The sequence below is a fragment of the Dendropsophus ebraccatus genome, chromosome 4, assembly GCF_027789765.1.
Source record: "Dendropsophus ebraccatus isolate aDenEbr1 chromosome 4, aDenEbr1.pat, whole genome shotgun sequence".
NCBI classification, from domain to species: Eukaryota; Metazoa; Chordata; class Amphibia; order Anura; family Hylidae; genus Dendropsophus; species Dendropsophus ebraccatus.
Genome location: NC_091457.1, coordinates 5,956,368 through 5,977,917, shown reverse-complemented (window position 1 = coordinate 5,977,917; position 21,550 = coordinate 5,956,368). Strand labels below are relative to the sequence as shown.

General features: G+C 44.5%; 1 protein-coding gene across 1 annotated transcript; it reads right to left on the bottom strand.

Annotated features, from left to right (window-relative positions):
• Positions 1–1,848: 1,848 nt before the first annotated feature.
• Positions 1,849–20,875, bottom strand: LOC138789187 (vomeronasal type-2 receptor 26-like). The gene is made up of 9 exons (XM_069967794.1): positions 20,640–20,875; positions 14,423–14,551; positions 13,959–14,250; positions 12,584–13,381; positions 9,771–9,938; positions 8,096–8,219; positions 4,390–5,208; positions 2,953–3,044; positions 1,849–2,151 (listed from the first exon to the last, which is right to left on the bottom strand). The coding sequence occupies exons 1-9, from the start codon at positions 20,873–20,875 to the stop codon at positions 1,849–1,851; spliced, it is 2,961 nt and encodes a 986-aa protein (XP_069823895.1).
• Positions 20,876–21,550: the final 675 nt, after the last annotated feature.

The window sequence follows — 21,550 nt, the reverse complement described above, 5'->3', positions numbered from 1 at the left end:
TCTGAGCGCCTTACATCTCCGTGCCCCTGTTCCCGGCCGTCCTGGTCGACTGTCACAGATATAACAGAAATAAGACAAGAGGAAAAAAGGATCCGGGAGGATGGCGCCTCGTGTAATCCTGTTACATGGAAATGTGTGAATTAAAAGTATAGGTGGACTCTCACCTTTTAGCCCCTTAGGCTTTGTGCGTATCACCCCACTATGGGGTAACTTGTAGCGTTGGTTGATGGCTGCCGGCCGAAGGATCCAGGAAACGGGACTCTCCCAGTGTCGGGACCCGTGGTTTCATGTAGTTGAGAGAAGAAAAAAGTACCTGGGTAGGTATCCTGGCGCTGCCAAAAATTAAGGAAGGTATGAAGGAATGAAGGAATTTTTGGCAGCGCCAGGATACCTACCCAGGTACTTTTTTCTTCTCTCTACTACAGATTTACAGCACGTCCCTAATTGGTTAATGCACCAATCACCTGCCCCTATAAATAAAGCACCTGTCCTGACATTCCCTGTTGGATCCTCTGCATGCTTCCTTAGCGTGTGGTCCCAGATCTCCATGTTCCTGCTCATGGTTTCTGCCACCTGCGCTTCCAGCCGGGAGTCCTGCTGCATTGCTGCTGCCTGCCCACTTGTCTCCAGCTGCACCTCGCCTGCCACCGTTAGCAAGCCTAGCCAGGGGTAGTGACCTGGGGGTCATTTTAGCCTTGCAGCAGGCACTGGTGAAGACCAGCGGCCGCTTAGATTTCACTCCCTGGTGTGGCTTACACCATCGCTAGCGGTGGTACATCGGATCCAAAACTCCAGTCGATGTAGTAGGATCCAACCATGGATCTCGGAGAGTTGCCCGACATCCGTGAGATCGCTAGAGTGGTCGCCCAGCAGTCTCAACTGATTCAGCAGCAGTCACAGCAGATTCAGCAATTGTCTGCCGCCCTTACAGCAGTATTCCTCAGCGACTCCACCACCTTCGGCCCCTGTAATATTCATTCCTCTGTCATCTGAGGAATGAACTTGTCGTCAGGAGCAAAATCTGTGCCTCTATTGTGCCAGCCCTGACCACTTCTGCCTTAGCTTTCTTCAGCACCCTCAGCACCTGGGGAAACTCCTGCACCTAGGTCCGGTAGGTGAGGCTACCCTAGGTGTGAATGCAACCTCTCCACAATTGTTTTTCCCAGTGACAATCTCCAGATCATCAGGTCAGCAAATCCAGTCTACTGGAGCCTTCCTGGATTCCGGCTCAGCAGGCAGTTTCATCTCAGTATCCCTGGTGAAGGAGTGGCGACTACCAGTGGTTCCACTTGACATATCCTCCGTCACTGGAGAATCCCTTAGTGATGTGGTTCCAGACCAAACCAGTGACCCTTCAGGTTGGGGTCCTGCACAAGGAGAAGTTGGCCTTCTACGTTTTGCCCCGCTGCTCTTCAATTATCCTCTTTGGCCTACCTTGGTTGCAGCTTCATACTTCTAACCTGGACTGGATGACCGGCGAGATCATTCGATGGGGACCTTGACCACTGTCTAAAGACCCCTCAGATCCAGTTTCCCTTGTCTCCATTGGATTCCTACAAGCCACTACCTGGCCTCCTGGCTGAATATAAAGATTTGGCTGATGTGTTTCCCACCAAAGAAGCTGACATGCTGCCGTCTAATTGCCCCTATGAATGCCCTATAGATTTTTCCTGGTGTGACTCCTCCTTGTGGTAGGGTGTACCCCCTGTCTGTCCTGGAGACTGAAGTCAAGTCCACCTACATAAAGGAAAACCTGCAAAAGGGCTTCATCCGCAAGTCCACCTTACCAGCTGGAGAAGGTTTCTTTTTTATCCAGAAGAACGATTGACTACCAAGGTCAAAATAAGGTTATGGTGAAGAATCAGTATCCCCTGCCATTGATCTCTGATTTCTTTGACCGGCTTTATCTTCACGAAATTGGACCTCAGGGGCGTGTACAATCTTATCTGAATTTGTGAGGATGACAAATGGATCAGGGATGGGCAATTTGAATACTTGGTCATTCCCTTTGGCCTGTGTAATACCCCGGCGGTCTTCCAGAAGTTCGTCAATGACATCTTCTGGGACCTCCTCAACACTTGTGTTGTCGTCGACATACTGATCTATTTTAGAGACTTGCAGGCCCACTCCCTCTCGCAAGCATCTGTTGTCCTAGGGTAAGAAGATACACCTCGTCATATTATCCCTAATGACCGTATGATTCCTGTGGCTACCTCCACACTTCAGAAGGTCCCTCCCAGCAAGACCTGTATATGCCCTGCGCTTTGTAGGAGGAAACTGAAGTGGGGTCATGCTTCCTTGATCGCTGGTCATCCTGGTATTCAAAAGACAAGGCAATTGATTTCTCGACATTACTGGTGGCCAAGTCTCTACCAAGATGTCATGGACTATGTGGCTTCTTGTACCACCTGTGCCCAAAACAAGATTTCCAGTCAAAGACCTGCCGGTTTGCTTCAGCCCTTGCCCATCCCCGATCGTCCTTGGGAGCACGTTGCCATGGAGTTTATCACTGACCTTCCTCCATCTACAGGCAACACTGTCATTTGGGTGGTTACAGACCGGTTCTCTAAGATGTCCCATTTTGTTCCTTTGCCCGGTCTGCCTTCCGCTCCTTGTCTGTCCAACTTATTCTTCTAGCACATCTTCCGTCTGCATGGGCTTCCACGACATATCATTTCGGAAAGAGGTACTCAATTTGTCTCAATAGTTTGGCGTGCTCTCTGTTCTCAACTCCAGGTGAACCTAGACTTTTCCTCGGACTATCGCCCAGAAACCAACGGACAAGTCAAGAGAGTTAACCAGGTCCTGGTAAACTATCTTCGTCATTTTGTTTTGGGCCGCCAAGATAATTGGTCTAGTCTTCTTCCTTGGGCAGAGTTTTGCTACAATCACCTGGACTCTAGTTCCACAGGCACGTCGCCATTCTTTGTAATCTATGGGTGACATCCTCACCCTCTGCTGCCTCTGTCTACATCCTCTGAGGTGCCGGCCGTGGATGAACTGGTCGAAGACTTTCAAACCATTTGGGAACAGAGAGGCAATCCCTGTTATGAGCAACCAATCAAATGAAGTCTCAGGCAGACAAGAAAAGAAGACCTGTCGTGACCGTTTTTCCGGGTGACAAGGTCTGACTGTCCGCTAAGTATGTGTGCCTGAAAATCCCAAGCTACAAGTTGGGTCCACGATTCCTCGGTACTAAAGTGCATGAACCCAGTTGTTTATAAGCTCCGTCTGCCTGTGGATGTTGTGTATCTGGATTTTTCAAAGGCATTTGATACTGTGCCGCATGAAAGGTTGGTCTATAAAATTAAGATGCTGGGACTCGGGGAAAACATATGCAAATGGGTAAGTAACTGGCTGAGTGATTGAAAACAGAGGGTGGTTATTGATGGAACATACTCTAATTGGGTAACAGCTACTAGTGGGGTACCACAGGGATTAAGTATTGGGTCCACTTCTTTTTAATCTGTTTATTAATGACCTTGTAGAGGGGCTACAGAGAAGAATCTCCATTTTTGCAGATGACACAAAACTGAAAAAAGTAATCAGTACAGAGGAGGATAATATCATTTTACAGAAGGATTTGGAGAAGCTGGAGGCTTGGGCAGATAAATGGTGAATTAAGTTTAATGTGGATAAATGTAAGGTTATGCATTTGGGCCGTAGAAAGTACAGTTATGTGCTAAATAATAAAACACTGGGTAACACTTCTTCCTAAAAGGACCTGGGGGTATTGGTGGATGGTAACCTCATCTATAGTGAATAGTGCCAGGCAGCAGCTGCCAAGGCTAATAAAATAATGGGATGCATCAAAAGAGACCGACAGGTTATCAAGCTTGGGGTTATTTACACTAGAAAAAAGACGTCTTAGGGGCGATCTGATCACAATGTACAAATATATGAATGGACAGTACAGAGATCTTTGTAGTGGTCTCCTTACTCCTAGGTCTGTAACCATGACAAGGGGGCATCCTCTACGTCTAGAGGAAAGCACAGATGCGAACTCTTTACTGTGAGAACAGTAAGACTATGGAACTCTCTGCCACATGATGTTGTCATGGCTAATTCATTAAATAATCTTTTTGCCATCGGAGTGGGGAGGGAGTTGTTGTCCCTGTGATGAGGCAGTTTGCATCTGCCTCATTGAGGAAGGGGGGGGGGGATTCAACGCAGATCATCGCAGTGGTGTTTCTGTGGGTTGAACTTTTTGAACTCTTGTCTTTTTTCAACCTTATTAACTATTTTACTGTGGTACTATAAATCTTGGAAGTTTTGCTGTTAGTGCTTTGGATCAGTGATGTCCTATAGTATTTTTAGTTCCTAGAATATGTTTCCTTGTATTTAGTTCTGGCTTGAACAGGATGATATAACATTTCGGGAAGAATATACAGCCCAACAGTCCAGCGTTAGAGGTCAGGATGGCAAATATCTCCACGGCCACCATGTATTTGCCTTTGGTGCTGAGATAAGCCGGGATCATGGCTATCCAGACACTGCAGAACACCAGCATGCTGAAGGTGATGTACTTGGCCTCATTGAAACTGTCCGGTAATGTCCTGGCTAAGAAAGCTGTAATAAAACTAACAGCGGCCAGAATCCCCATATAACCCAGGACAGAGAAGAACCAAAGATCTGACCCTTCATTACACTGAACCACCATCTTCTCCTTATAAGAGTGTGTGTCCAGCTCCTGGAAGGGGGGAGAGAGGGTCACCCAACTCATACAGATGACCCCCTGGACAGAGGAGCAGACCAGGAGCACACAGTTAGGGAGCGTTACTCCACTCCATCTGCTCCACACACTTCCAGGCTTGGTGGCTCTGAATGCCATGTAAACCATGATGGTCTTGGCCAACAATGAAGAGATGGATATTGAGAGTAGTATTCCAGTAGAGATCTGACGTAACCTGCAGGTTGTATCCACAGGACGACCGAGGAACAAGAAGACAGAGAGGAAGCTCAGCATGATGGAGACCAGGAGGACAAAGCTCAGGTTCTTGTTATTCGCTCTCACAATTGGGGTGTCCCGATATCGAATAAAAATCCCCAATATTACAGCCGTCAGTGTGAGAAGTAACATGGATCCTGATAGAATAGTCACTGATATCACATCAAAGTAATAAAGAAATTCTATCTGTTTGGAGATACATTGAGTCTTGCTGACATTGGGCCACTCATGGTCGGGACATCTCCTGCAGGTTTCACTGTCTGAAGAAAAAAAAATAAATTGTTATGTTAATAATAATTTAAAGATATAAAAAGTATGTAAATAATTGCAGAATACACTCGTTGTTCTTCTTTTTCTTATTTTAATGCATTATGGGATTTTTGGACTCCTATTATTTTAGAAATGAAATAGAAAATATCTGACACCCCAGCAGTTAATGGGTGAGGGGGCCTAATATATTGACATTTTTGAAGCATGGTCGCTAGAGATGAGAGAATCTCCCATCTAAACAAAGCAAAGTGCTCGATATGATCAGCAACCGGCCTATCAGCTGCCTGTACACTCGGGGAAAAGCTGGATCCAGTCCTGAGAAATTTCTTTTAAAATAGATCCATGAGCATGAAAAAACTTATATCAGCATGTGTTCCGATACATTCGCTTAAATTTTATCAATACAATATGTATTTATATGATCTGACAATGAATATCTTGGGTTACAGTTTAACGATGGCCAAGATGTCTTTAAGATCACCTTGTGTTCGATTTGTTGTAATACTGCCGTGATACGGGGTGCTGGTACTGATGTTGGGCCTGATGGTGGGTTCTGGTTTTTTGGGGGCTACTTGTCACGGTGGCTAGGAGTGGTGACACACAGCAACCGGACCTTGGTTAGGACCGGTGCGGGGGAAGAGATGACAGAGAACCACTTTAAACAACTTATAAAAGAAGGTACCTTAGTTTAAACAATTACAAACAGTGCTCAGGTACTTAGTGGAAAAATATCAATGCAATACTCAAACAGGTAGTATGTGAGGTGATAGAAGAAACAGTAACAGTTGTCAGGGACGAGATAGGAGGGCCCTTGCCTAATGTACTATGTACTCTACCGGGATGTGGTGAATTGTCTTCAGAGTGTTTGGAGAAATTGTTGTACTCACTTATAGACGAGTCCCAGTTATCTATCCTAACCGCCTTCTGTCCCACAGTGTCAGGTTACCCGTCCTCGGGGGTAGTACGAGTCCCAGGTCTCTGCTCTGGATGGAGATGGCTTGTAGTGTCCTTCCTACAAAGCTGTGCGTCTTGTCAGTAGAGTGCGGCTTGCTGGCACTGTGCTCTACTGCAGCTCCAGTCTTGAGTTATTAATCCCTTTCTCTAAGGTGATTGACTGTCCTGTGTTATCTATTATGTCCTCGGTGTAGGCAGAGGTGAAGACTTCATTGTCTCCAGCCTCCCTAGGGGTCTTGTTTAGCAACCTATAAAGGTTGGGAAGCTGGTGAAAAACAAGTCTGCTTTCTTCCCTCTCTGAAACTAGAATTTGGAGAATAGAAATAACACTAACTGACTAACTAAAGGGAAGTAGTTAGAGCAACAACATACTTTAAAATATCTTTAAATAAATCACACATAGTTTTATCTACCTGTAATATCACATAATTATGGCCTCTTGTGCCGCTTCTATGCTTTCCCTGGCAACTCACCCGGGGTCACTTCTCCTCTGTCCTTCCGACATCCCTTCAGGCACATGGATCATGTGTCCTCTCTGTGTTCAATAAACAGGGTTAGCGATTATAACCTAATGAAGAAACGGAGGATGTGTATGACACAGATAACAGTTTCCCGTTTCCCTCAGCTGCCTCCTGTGCTGCCAGCACCTCTCGCCCTCACACACTGCGGCACTCAGCTGACAGCTAGCCCACTCCATGCAGTGTCTTCTGCCCCCCTTCGCGCCACACAGCCCTCCCCATGACTCACCACCCTCCTGTCCGCTGAGGAGCAAAGGCGTGACTATGCCGCCAGCACCCCCTCCCCCCATGTAAAAGCTGACAGTCAAACATAAAGCTTTTCAAGCATCCTAAACAGCACGTGATCCTAAGAGCTACCCCCCGTCACATAGCTGACGGTTGGCCCTTCCATGAAGCGGCCCTGGCTTGACGGGACTGAGAGAGATTTCTTTGTGAGACTACAGCTATGCAGTGCTAAGCTCAAGAAGTGGGATAACCATAACGTGGGTAAACCCTTGTCTACGACTGGGATCCTTCTTAATGTCAGGATAGTCACCCCCTAAAGGAAAGGAAGAGGGACTGATCCCCAGTAGGACAAAGTTGCTGAGAGCCGAAGTATCCTACTGACAACGCTCGACTATCTTGGGAAATCTTGAGAAGTTACAGTAGCTACACCCAGAGACAGAGACCTGGGACTCATGCTACATAACCTGACGGTCTCCAAGCTGGTAAGGCAGAAGGCGGTCATATATAAAACAGCTATATATATTTATAATTGTAGGAGGATTTCTTCTTTCACTACACTACCCAATCCTGGCAGAGCTCTGTACTAATTAGAAATGGGTCCCTACACAGGGCTCTGTCACCTTACTTGCGCCGGACTTGCACCCTCACGGAACACTACTGTTCCTTCAGGGTCTGGTGCCCATGTATGTGGGGGTGGGTGCTACCACGCCTGGCCACCATGACAGAGCTACCCCAAAACACCAGAGCCGTCCAGCTGCCCAACACCTGCATCCAGAGCCCCGGGCCACATCAATATAACATTGCATAACTGGTCTCCCTTACTATGTCCCCCCCCCCAGCACCCATTCTGTAGTACCCATCTATGCACTTTAGATATTCAGAGATTGGCTGGTGACTTAGATATTCAGAGATTGGCTGGTGACTTAGATATTCAGAGATTGGCTGGTGACTTAGATATTCAGAGATTGGCTGGTGACTTAGATATTCAGAGATTGGCTGGTGACTTAGATATTCAGAGATTGGATCCTGGTAATAAAAGATGTCTGGACCAATGTGTAATATTCACAAGAATTGATGTCAACAAATGACATAAACACTTTGTTTCCTCCATCTCCAGAAATCTGTGGGGAAACTAAAATGACAATTCCCCCTTCCCCACCACCAATCTCCCAGGTCCTACCAATTGTATCTGAGATTTCTCCTTCGAAACATTTGATACATTTATAACAAGCATGATATATTGTCGTCCCCAGGACTTTTCTGTATCCTGGGAGGCAGCTCTCGGTGCACACAGACTTTGGAACCTGAGAACAAGAGAGAAGGGAATATGTCACCAGATTTCATCTTATAAAGCCGCTCACACCATGTGATGCCTCATAAATTCTCGTCCTTTCCATGATCTATCAGGTAAAAGGAACTTTCATGCTGTGGGAATCTAGTCCTCGAGCGTTATCTCCAAACCTATGTGAATGTTTATTAAAGGGGTACTCAGGACATTTAGATAAAGACAAAGATTCACAATCAGTAGGCAAGTCTAGAAAACAATGGCGAGCCTTCTGCACTTCCTCTTCAATGGACTGATTGGTGGTGACTGGCCATCTATATTAACCCTTCAAATTCACGTTCATGTACATCTGGGGTTGGTGACCGTTAGGGCAACCTTATACACATGCTGTATTGTATCTAATAGTCGCCCATGACTCCTGTTATTGTGACCCCTGTTATTGTATCTACAGCTCCTTGCTGATGTACATGATAATCTACCCTGCCCCAATTGCTGTACATATTCTCCCTTTTCCTCCATTACTGTACCTAAAATCATCCCTGTTACTGTACCTGATATTCATCCCTGTCCCCTGTTGCTATGCATGATATTCATTGATGTTAGTGCACCTAATTCTTACTCCTGTTAGTGTATCCGACTGTCACCGCTGTTAGTGTACCTAATCGTTGCTCCTGTTAGTGTATCTGACTGTCGCCGCTGTTAGTGTACCTAATCGTTACTCCTGTTAGTGTATTTGACTGTCGCCGCTGTTAGTGTACCTAATCGTTGCTTCTGTTAGTGTATTTGACTGTCGCCGCTGTTAGTGTACCTAATCGTTGCTTCTGTTTCTCTACCGGATTTTATCTGATTTAAAAAATTTGCTGCTAAACATCTGAACTCCATAACATCCTAAAAAGTGAAAGGACCTGTCACGACTGGGAGATACGAACAGGACAAGACAGTGGGCCCTAGGTCTGAACCCACCCCACTGTCCCTACCCAGGCGGCCGTGTACAACCACAGAGACATTCCCTGTACGGGATACATGTGACATAAAACGAGACAGACAGACAAACACAGTATAGAATAGTAAACAGGCCAAGTCAAAACCAAACAGGCAGCGCAGTACAAATTCAAAAGGCAATCGGGTAGTCAAAGGTCAGACGGGAGGTCAGATAACAAGGCAAACAATCAGCGGGAATTAGTAAGGGGTTCACAGGAATAGATACAGGGGAGCTGGGACCAGGGTATTAACCTAATAGCCAGCGATCAGGAAATGACCGCTCGCTCTTTAAAGACAAGACCAGGAGCCTGCGGCGCCGTTGGTAACCAAGGACGCCGTCGGGTCTCCGTGACGTCACCCAAGAAGGTGGCGCTGTGCTCCAGCCGGGGAGGACGTCGCTGGAGCGCGGTCAGGTCACTTACTGAAAGGACCTTTACCAATCAATGCTGACATAGAGTAGACGTTTTGTAAATGTGAATTATTATTTCATTTCTGTTGTGTGACCATTCTATTTTTTATGACATTTTAGAGTTTTTCCTGGTGTACATTTCATTAAAGCATTTACTCCCATAATGTAATGGCCGCTCACCTCATTGTTGCCAGTTTTCCATTGAATTAAAGTCTTGTTAATTTCATTCGTATTAAACTCTGTAGACTGAGAATGGAAGACGCCGACCTTAACTTTTTCCAGTCTTCCATTGACTATTATATTATTATGGATTGCATAATCACTTGTCACCTTTAAATTCCGGCGTAGCTGTGAATAAAGATCTGATCAATCATTGCAGATTTTGTCATATACATTCTATCCCCTACATTGTTCATACAGAGCAACCAGACACCCAACCAGCTGCTGAGTTGACACTAAGCAGCCAGTCAGCAAGATTTACAGCTTCACCGTTGGCCTAGCAATCCCATGGCTGTGATAGGTCAGGTAGAAGATTTGAGCCTACATGGGGATACTACCAACAGAGGGGCTTAATACTATATGGGGTCGGGGCACTGAGGGGGTAACTAATAAATAGAGGTACATAGGGCCTTAACTACTGTATAGATTCATGGGGAGGTGGGTGGTAACTACTATCTAGTAGGACAAAGAGGATTATTTACTATATGGAAGCATAGAGGGGATTTACTATAATATGGGGGCACACATGCTCCTAACTACTGTGTGGAGGCACAAAAGGAGGGATAAACTTTGCACAGAGGGACTTAACAACTATATGGGGGCATAGATGGGGTTTAGCTACTAGATGGGTCACAGAGAGGGTCCAAAGATCATAGATAGGGACGTTTGTTCTAAATATAAGCGTCAGAGATTAAAACCTCAATGGGTCAGAAAGGGGGCACTGTTACTTTGTGGAGCAATGCAGATGGAGTATTTGTATAGAGGTGAGAATGGTGCTGGAGCTATGATCCTAAAATATTTGTCTAACAGATTCAGATACTTGAGATCCAGTTACTAGTCAGGGCTGATCTCTATCAAGTATTCAGCGGGAAGGTGTCCTCCCTGGGTCCTGGCCTGAGGCCAGTGCCTGAGATAGTTAGTTTATGTTATGTTCCTTTTTACTTCAAGTTCCCAAAAGCCAAGCTATGGCATGTAAAACATCATGGGGTTAACTGCCATGACTGAGGAAACGAGACCTGTCCACATTAAGGGGATTATCACTCACAAGTCGGGTTAGTCTGTATAAGGACTTATTTGAAGTGGTTGGGAAAGTTGCTATATGCTGACGTGCCCTGCTGTCTCATGCTTGGCTTCCTTGGCATAAGTTGAGTTGTCTAAACCTAGGGCCTGTATTGATGGATTAGCCACTGTGTTTGTGGTGACCAGCTGGGCATGGTCTGTTGGGAGATCAGCAAGTGATGTTATTTGTCGTGACACCAGTGTTAGTCCAGCACACAGGTGTGATGTTGGTACCTGCTTTTTGTATGGCCAGCTGTATTCCCCAAAATGGTAGGTAACCTTCCGGGTTGTTATGGGTCCCTTGGGCTCTTAGTATGTGTATAGGTGCAAACAGAGATGAGCAGAGTTCCGTTCATTTGATATAAAAATAGAAGAACTTTACTGTATAACTTTGGCAGGATAACGGTACACATTTTGCAGACAACAATAATCTTGATACACTCTTCAGTGCTTGAGGTGCTTTAGAAGAGTAGAATTAGCAGTAGTAGTGCTTTGTAGAAGGTAGAGAGAGGATAAAAGGGGTTTGCCAAAGGAGCGCTATGCCCAATGTAGCCCTGTACTCTTCTGGAACATTGGTAGATACCTTAAGTAGTGAAGTGATACACGTACTCACGTTTACACTATGTCTGACCACCTTCTGCCCCTAGTGTCATAGAACCCGTCCTAGGTGGGTAGCTCAAGCCCCAGCCATTGTTATCCGGTGGAGCGAGGTGTCCGAGACTTCCCAGTTACCTGCACAGTAGGATACATAGACCTTTTCTTCATGGTAGCTTTGTCCTACTGGGATCAGCTCCTTTTGTCTGTCCGGCACTCTGTAGACATGTTCCTGCCAAGGGCTAGGGTGTTCTTTGGTGGCTGCTCTGCCCTACTTTAGCTTAGCACTGCATAGTGTAAGTAGTAGTTGCTTTCATAAGATAAGTCTCTTTCAGAGCCACTCTCTTCTGCATCTGTTCACGCTCGAAGCTAGTCTGAACTGAACCACTGAACCTGAACCACTTACTCCCACATGGAGCTAACTCCTTCTATAGGGAAGTGAGTGTACAGAAAAGCCAGAGGGGATAGGAAGAAAAGAAAGAGCACCTCCTATTGGTCAGCACATAACACAGGGTACAAATAAACAATTAACCCATTGCTTCCTACTTTGCTTTAAAATACCTTATCCACCACTTGTTTAACCTGAGAACTTTTGGACAGGTGCATAAAAGAAACACTAGCAGTGGGACACCACATGTGTACTCAACCAGCATTGACAGAAATCTTCTGACCGTGAATACTGATTATACTGCTTAAAGGGGTTTTCCCACGTTCTTTATCGATAACTTACGATAAGTTCAGCTAAACCTGAACCTGATCACTCAGTCATCAGATAATGTTGCCAGGAAAACATGAATGCAGCCATAGGATTGCCTGGAAGAGGGGGATACAGTCTTTGGTCTCCTAGGGCTGTCTCCATCTTGTCCTGACAAGCAACAGCTGAGCGATCAGGTTGGGGTTTAGCCAAACTAACTGCAAGTTCACTCATCTCTAGACATAGTATATGACCTTGACAGAGGATTTCGGACAAATAAAAGAGGCAATAGACAACAATCTAATAGCTTAGTAGAAACCAGTCACCACATGTACAAATGTTTCCTTTCATCCATGGATATGATCAAGCTTTTGTATGATTACCTTTTCACACTCGTTGACCACAGAGAAGCTGCTCTATAGTTTACCTGATATCGATAAGATGTTTGATGACCATCCCATTTATTTTTAGACAAGTTTATGCGATTTAGTGTCTCGGCCAAAGACATTACTGCATTGTACACTGGATCAAACATTTGTTGAGACAGGTGGTTCCAGGTGCTCCTCATACGTTCCAGTCCGGTGCAGTTGTTAAAAGATATATCATAAATCCACTCATACAGGTCATCTTTTCTTCTGTTCCCTGATAAGCAGTGAAATGTCGCCATCCACAAATTCTTCAGCAATACATCTTTAGGGTATTTTAAAGGGTAAAAATCATCGACAAAATGTACAAACTCAGCCGTAACCTCTGACTCGGGCTCCAGAGACAAGCTGCAGTTGAAGATCTCTGGATACTTCTCTATGAGAACGATGTGCGGGGCCCAGGATGGAGCCAAGATCATGGTCACACCCTTGAGCCATTCTGCAGTGGAAGACTCAAATAGGATATCGTGATAAGTGCCGCAGAGAATGACCACTTGGACCGACTGTTTTCGAGCAATCTCATGGTATCTGTGATGCTTTCTGACTGTCGACTGAATGTTAACCCCTTCCCATAATATAAAGGCCACACAGATTTGATGGCTGTTCAGAAAGTGGAATAACATATTGCTTTCTCTAAGTGCACTCTCGTTAAAAGATGTTATGATTCCGATCCAAATCCATCCAAAGAATTTGATAAGTTGACATAAAAAATTAAAGGTTTCATAATTATTCTGAACAGTCTGGAAAAAATTTGGGAAATGTTGGCTATTTAAAACTCTGTCTATGGCTCCATAACTGATCTATAAGAGAGAGAGAAAGAGAGAGTCAGTGTGTCAGCTGTCTATATTACAACTACATTACCAAGAGCAAATTGTGAGGTTTAAAAGAATTTATAGACTCTTTCTTTGGTTAATTCTGGAAGGGTCAAGGAGTTACTAGTCCATTGTCCATCTTTCTGAGCTATTGGTGAACCCGCAAGAATCCTTGGAGGGTAGACTGGATTGGACAGCTGTATTCTCATGAGTTCCCCTCTAATTATTGGACCGTCCAACAAATAAGGCCGCATGAACATGCTCCGAAGAGCGTAAAGCTTTGGGCCGGTATCGGGAACTCCTGGGATCATGTATCACTGTGACATCGGGAGCTCCAAACCTATTCAAATCTTCCCACTACTGTAAAGACACAGCCCGCCGCTTCACGCTCCCTAGAATCCGTAATCTACGGAGAAAATGCATGCAGCATAATACATTTATGATCACAGTTGGTTTTACACTTGGATTCCTCTGTGTTCTTAAGAATGGTTTGTATACACTGCCTCTCAATTCAATGTCTATGGGGATGTTGGGGATAGCCAAGCTCTCTACTTATTGTACTCACCACCGGATATTTATATAAAGTTAAAAGTTGAGTTATCGGTAAAGTTGTGCTTGTACTCTGGTCCCCAATAAACCCGGCCATTCTCCTGTTCTTCCTACAGGAATAATTAGGGACGGTCGCCCCGGGTCCTGATAATATCTGTAGGACACTTCTGATGGCTTTGCCTGGATGAGCGCAGGAGTCATATATGTGATATCCCAGGGTCATGTTGGGTAACAGTGTTGGGTCTTTGTTTATTTGGTCGATAGTAAAACGGAAAAGTTGTAGATTTCTGTAGAACTGAGGAAGCGGCCTGTCAGAAGAATATCACTGCATTACCGGGTCTGTAATAATAACATCACAATGGTTCTTTTGTTGTATTAAGAAGGTTATCTGGTGTTAGAAATTTTTTATGTTTTTTTTTTTTATATGCTTTCTTTTATACGACTGCCCATTAGAAAACATAAGAAACATCTTATGCTTACCTTTTGGCACTCCCCCTGTGTCTCGTTGTGTTGTCTATGGAATCCGTCATTGACTTCAGCTGCCACCACTTCGGAGACAACCAGTAACAGACCACTGAATCTTTCAGGTCGGTCAGAGGTACCCATGACCTAACAATTACCAAAAACTCAAAGGCCAAAGCCTTGGGCACTAAACCCTGTTAATGATATACCTCACCCATAAATATAACTTTTATTGTACTGTATCTGTAATAAAAGCAATAGAACCTAAAACCACGTTGCTGGGTGAATAATTTCTGTCACTGGTTCCTAGCCTGATCCTGTCCCTCCGATACCCAGGCTACAGCACGGGGTAATTTCTTTCCCTATCGCTAATAAAATCTGTATATTTGCACCTTCAACATGTTTCATCGCTAAGTGACACCCTCAGGAAGATATGGCTTCAACCATCACTCCGTGCTCCTTTATATGTGTCAACAAGCTATATCCGAAATACCCACATCTTTTTTAGGCTGGTGGGAGGACACAATGGTTTTTGGTGAGAATTTAAGTTTGTACACCTGTCACGTATTCCTATGGGCACGTTATATTGATGACGTCCTCAGCCTTTGGGGTTACAGGATTTTCTTACAGTACTCAATAGCAATAACATGTGTCTGCGCTTTACGTATGAGTTGGGGGGCAAGTCCATTAGTTTTGTTGAGGGGAACAACATCCAGACTAACATTAACTACAATCCTACTGCGACTAACTACTTACTTCACTGGAAAAGTTGGCCTTCAGGGTCCCTGAGAAAAAGTATACTGATAGGGCAGTATTTGAGGGTGCTTCAGAACTGTTCCACAGAACAAAATTTCCAGTCTATGGGTGCTTCTCTCTAGGGTTGTTTTAAGAGAGGTGGGTACCCTAAAGAATACCTAAAAAAAGCATCTCATCGGGTCTGTACAAGTGACAGGAATGCACTTTTGAGGTCATCACGAAAGGAAGATGATATGAGATGATAGAGTGTAATGGCACCTTTATTGGTGATATCAATCAAACTATAGCCATACTAAATAAGCACCGGCACATCTTAAGAGCAGACCAAGATCCTGCACCTGTGATTGGTCAACACTAGAATGTTACCTATCAGACAGGACCATGTTACTCTGTAGCCTCCATTGAGCATGATGGCACTTGGCTGACCAATAAGATCAAGGGCTCTTTCCCATGTGGACATTGCCAAGCATGTCAGTATATGCCAAAAACCATATCCTATTGACAATGGGACTTGACAATTTTTGAAATGTAGTTCTAAAAACTTAATATATATGTGGCACAGTGACATGTCCATTGCTTTATGTTGGCAAGACAACACAGGAGCTGCAATGCGCCTGTATCTCAAAACATCCAAACTACTCGTACTGATATGGACATCCCTATAGCGAGACCTGAAATATGTACATGATGGCAACTTAAAACATCTGTGAGGAACAAGTCAGGGACACACGGAACACACAATGTGAGGAACAGGTCAGGGACACAAGGAATACTCAATGTAAGGAACAGGTTAGGGACACAAGGAATACTCAATGTGAGGAACAGGTCAGGGACACATGGAATATTTAATGTGAGGAACAGGTCAGGGACACACGGAACACACAATGTGAGGAACAGGTCAGGGACACACGGAACACACAATGTGAGGAACAGGTCAGGGACACACAATACACAATGTGAGGAACAGGTCAGGGACACAAGGAATACTCAATGTAAGGAACAGGTCAGGGACACAAGGAATACTCAATGTAAGGAACAGCTCAGGGACACAAGGAATACACAGAGTCATCACGGAATACATCAGAGTATACCACATAACTTCATGTACAATCCCCTCTGCATAAATTATGCTACAATACTGATAAAGGTTCCTCGCACCCCACAGCAGCGAAATATGGACAGCCCTTCAAAGAGAAGTATGGATTCCCCATGGACTGATAATGGGGCCTATGTGGTGTCCCACCACTGGTGTATTTCTCTCTCCTGTGCACCTGTCAAAAAAAGCCTTTTATCTCTGAAGCTAAGTGGTGGATAAAGGAAATTAAGTTTTTCCACTAGGTGCCAGTGTTTGTATCCTTATATGTATAGCACAGCTGAAGGTAGTCATGGGTTAATGTTTTATGCATACCATGTGTTTGTTGCTGACCAATAGGAGGTGGTCTTTGCTTCCCAACCTCTCACTTTTTTTTTTGCTCCTGTGTACACTCATCCGCACCACTCACAGGCAGGCATACATAGACCCCTGTAGGAGGAGTTTTCACTGGTGGAGGAAGTACAGTTAGTTCCTACTAGATTCTCAGGGAGGAAGGACACAAGAGACAACAGAAGTTAAGCCAGGGCCTGGCTTATGCCAGGACCCCTGTCAGGGACAGCAGTTAAAGTCTAGTCACCAACGTGTACACATGCACTAGCAGTTTGTTTACTACCACTACTTTGTCTACTATGCAGTGTTAAACACGCTTCACACCTTGTAAAGAGGATGGAGGGCTTGCCCTCCCTGATTTCAGGAATTATTTTTATGCAATCTCTCCCCTACAAATTAGGAACCCAAATTCACTGGTGGGAAAGCACATTCTAAAACACAGCAAAATGTAGATTCAATAATGGAATTGATGAAAATAACCACAACGGTAACGGATTGTAAGGTGAATAATTCTAAAATGAAACAGTGGTTGAATACATGAAATAAAGTTAAACGAATAGGGCACATACAGACTAGTACCAAATTCACTCCACTGTGGGGCAATTATAAATTTGGGGAAGGGAAACACTTGGACTGTACCCCATGGGTGTGTAAGGGACTGAAATTAGTTACACATTTTTTTTCAAGAGGGACAGCTTATTCCACTGGATCAACTACGCATCACTAGAACATATTTGGGAGAGAGAGATAGGGATAATTACTGACAAAGAATGGGATAATGTGTTAGAAAACACAAACCAAGGTTCTATAAACAAAAATCATCAAATAACCCAGTTTAGAATTAACAATAGGTTACTGTCAGGACCAGTCGCACCAAACACACAGAGACAGTGAGCCCTAAGCTCAGCCCTGCCCACTGTCCCTGCCTACGTGCCACAATCTGTCCTAAAATGGCAGTGAGCAACTGGGCGGCGGTCCCTGGCCTGGATAAGTGAAACAAAAAACAAGACAAGATGAACAAACACAATAGAGAATAGTAAACAGTCCTGGTCACAACAATCGGGCAACAAAAGTACTAAATCAGGATCCAATAGGCGTAGTCAAAGTCCAGGCAATATGGTCAGGGGCAGGCGGCAAGCGAGGAAGGTCAAAGATACAAAGCAAAAATCAGGAGATGCAAATATACAGAAGACACAAACAGGCAGAGACTAAGTCAATAACCAGCAATTAGTGCAGAGACTGGGGTGAGTTATATAAGAAGCCAGGACTCTGGTCCAGAACACAATTGGACCATTCCCCTGATCTCCAAGCACAGACAGCTGACAACAAAACAAAACCACTGGCAGGAAGACCTGCCAGTCACAGCAGAACCAAAACACAGATTAACCGTGACATGACCAGACAGAAATCAGCAGGTGCAGTCGGGTGTGTCCACCAAACCAATTGAGCAGATAAACCAGTGTTCAGACACTGCAAAACAAACCACAGAAACAGAACAAATACAAGAAAATCAGCGCCTTCTCGGCCGCACAGCACGTGCCGAGGGGTGCATAACGCATCCTGACAGGTACATTATCCGCACATTACACTGTAACATGGAATACTGGGATAACGATAGGTGTCCTATGTGTAAGCAAACGGAAGCTAATTATATACACATGCTTTGGCGATGTAGAGTCTGTCAAGAATTCTGGCAGGTAGTGTTAAGGAAGATTGCAGACAGATTGGAAATAACTATACCTATGGACATCAAGAAATCAACGATTTTGGTTAGCAAATTACTTTTTCTGGCTAAAATAATGGTATTGTGCAGCTGGATTACCCCAAATCCCCCATCAGTTGGAGGTTGGGAGCAATTAGTAAAAAAACATTTACTATGGTGTTAGCAGAAAATATATAAGAGAACTTGGGGGAAATGGTATAAGTAGTAGAAGGTTGGTGAGTTTTTTTTCCTTTTCTGCTCCACTCGATCCCGGGGGGGGGATGGTGGATCAATAAGAGAAGGGTGGGGGGCTGGGGAGGGAAAAAATGTATTTTGTTGTTTAGCGACTTGTTGAGATATGGAAGTTAAAATCACACTGTGGTGAGGGCAGTATCCTGACAACAGAGGAACTAGCCTTGATAGGACAAAGTGGCCACTACAAAAGGCCTACGTATCCTATCGCGCAGTGCTGGTAACTGGGACATCTCGGACACCTAGCTACACCCAGATAACATTGACTGGGGCTTGTACTACCCTACTGGGACTGAAGTCTATACACAAATACAAGTAACATTTCGCTATTAAAGATATCTCCAGATTCCGGCTACTCTGGCAAACTCCTCTCCTCTACGTTCTACTCTAAAAGCACCGCTACCAATACCTCTCTTACTTCTCCTAAAGCACCTCCTCCAAGCACAAAAGTCAAGCACTAAAGTCTGTGTAAAGATTTATTTACTTGTGAAATGTGTACTGTTATATTGAGAAGTCTTACAGTAAAACTGTTCTATTTTTTATGCTACCGGGACTCTGTCATCTTTTATCCGCACCGGCCCCTTTAAACACACCACTGCATACCTTGAGTTGTTTTTCCCCTTTCTGTGGTTGGGTCCCGGTGGGGCATTTGCCAATCAGGACTGCCGTGAGAAGAGCTGAAGGAACCTGCAACAACCCAGGAGGTTACCGACCATCTGGGGAACATGGCCAGCCCCACAAACATGCAAGTACCAACATGACACCTGTGTGCTGGATTAGCACTGGCGTCACAACACTAACCTCACCGGCTGAGCTGACACAAGCGGGCACCTCACCACACCTATGCGTTCAGGCATTTTAAGCAAAAATTTTACCCTCCAAAATTCCAGTCACTGAGAGGAGGCCAGCGATGCCACTGACAGGAGGCCAGTGATGTCACTGAGAGGAGGCCGGCGATGTCAGTGAGAGGAGGACGGTGATTCTACTGAGAGGGGGCTGGTGGTGTCACTGAGAGGGGGCTGGTGGTGTCACTGAGAGGAGGCCGTTTTTCCATCGTGTTGCATTAATTTCTGTACATTAAAATCTCGTTTTTCATTTTTGTAGAAAACTTAGAAAATGGCATATTGTTAATGTGAATTATACCTGATTTATGTGGCCTGACTATTTTGTTATTAAAAGCAAAGTATTTAAAAATTTTAAAAAAGTAAAACAATAAAAGAAAACCTAGCTTTGCAATTTTTTTGTTAAATCTGGGCGATTTTCACAAGAAAATGGTAGAAGCTACAGTATAACAACATAAAGACAAGTAAAATTTGAAAAATAGGCTCTTGTCCTTAAAGGGGTTGTCCCGCGAAAAATTTTTTCTTTCAAATCAACTAGTGTCAGAAAATTATATAGATTTGTAATTTCCTTCTATTTAAAAATCTCAAGTCTTCCCACACTTATAAGCTGCTGTATGTCCTGCAGGAAGAGGTGTATTCTCTCCAGTCTGACACAGTGCTCTCTGCTGCTACCTCTGTCCATGTCAGGAACTGTCCAGAGCAGCAGCAAATCCCCATAGAAAACCTCTCCATTTCTAGACAGTTCCTGACACCGACAGAGGTGGCAGCAGAGAGCACTGTGTCATACTGGAGAGAATACACCACTTCCTGCATGACATACAGCAGCTGATAAGTATGGGAAGACTTGAGATTTTTTAATAGAAGTAAATTACAAATCTATATAACTTTCTGACACCAGTTGATTTGAAAGAAATTTAATTTGTTTTAGCTGAATAACCCCTTTAAGACCAAAATTTGGCCAGTCCTGATAGGGTATCTATCTTATTATATCATGGGACATTTTGTCATGTGTTTAATAGGAAGTAATGCCTGTGATACTTGGAATTGATCCAGATATGATCCTTCGATGCTCCATTTGGTGCCGTATTACGGAGAACTGGATCGGTCCATTTGAGACCAGCACAATTTTATTATATTTATTGATATGTGATGTTCTCTGTAGGAAATCTATGGGGGATGCATTACTAGAGGTGTGTGCAGGCGCCTAGACGTCTGACTGTATGTTCTGGGGTTCGGTGTCTCTCTATACAAGTCACTTACTTGATGCAGAACGATGAATGTATGAAGGACATGCCATTGTATTTAATTCCAGCAATTAGACAATTGACAGAGAATATCCCTCCGATGATGATGTCTCCGTCCTGCACATATTCGTACTCCTCATAGGCCGGGATAGGATTCAGCTTACAGGCCGATGAGCGGTCAGTGTTAACGAATCCGAATGTGATCAGAAGCAGCAGGAGAAGCAATAGGATTTCCAGTGTAAGGACGGACATTGTGTCAGAACTCACCCTGACATGAGGGATGACGGGCGGTGTAGGACCGGAGGTGTGTGCCGGTGTAAGGAGCCGGAGTCTTATATAGAGATCAGGAACAAAGAGACCTGAGTTTAGTCATTTCCCAGCTGTCACTGTTCTTATTATATGTCACCGGCTGAGATAACATTTTATTTTTCTTATATTCTATCTATATTTTAGTCATGGGAAAACTTCTCTAAAACCTTTATTTACGCAAAGAATAAATATATTGGCTTGCTTGAAAAACCTGTCCTACCAGTTGTGAGGCAATAGGGGGCGCTCCACCTACTCAGTTGTATTAGTATTGTTAAATGCTGAGTACTGGCAGGATCAAGGGAGCTCTTCCTGTCCTGATACTCGGCACTTCCTGGCTGATTCCGGCACTGCTGTAAGCTCTGTCTGTGTTACTCAGTGACCTGACCAGAAGAGGTAACACCACACAGCAGAGCAGGAGCCAGGATAGGTGAGCATTACCAGGGGGGGAAGATTATTAAAGACTGTGTTCCCCAATCTTTGGCTCTTCAAGTTGAAGAGCTACAGCTCCCATCATTTTCTGCTGGTGCGGTAGGTGGGGCGGACGTAGGCCGGGGTAGCTGGTGTGGTGTTGGGGCAGGTCTGTCGGTCACTTGGGCACTTGTCACAGTAGCCCGGAGT

What these genes read in the sequence shown, in the direction of transcription:
- LOC138789187 (XM_069967794.1), bottom strand. Translation starts at nt 20,875, where the DNA reads ATGTCCGTCCTTACACTGGAAATCCTATTGCTTCTCCTGCTGCTTCTG. An exon ending in GGAAAACTGGCAACAATGAG is followed by an intron (nt 8,220 to 9,770) that starts GTGAGCGGCCAT and finishes TCTTGTTCTCAG; the next exon opens with GTTCCAAAGTCTGTGTGCAC. An exon ending in AGAAATCTCAGATACAATTG is followed by an intron (nt 5,209 to 8,095) that starts GTAGGACCTGGG and finishes TTTTTTCTTCAG; the next exon opens with ACAGTGAAACCTGCAGGAGA.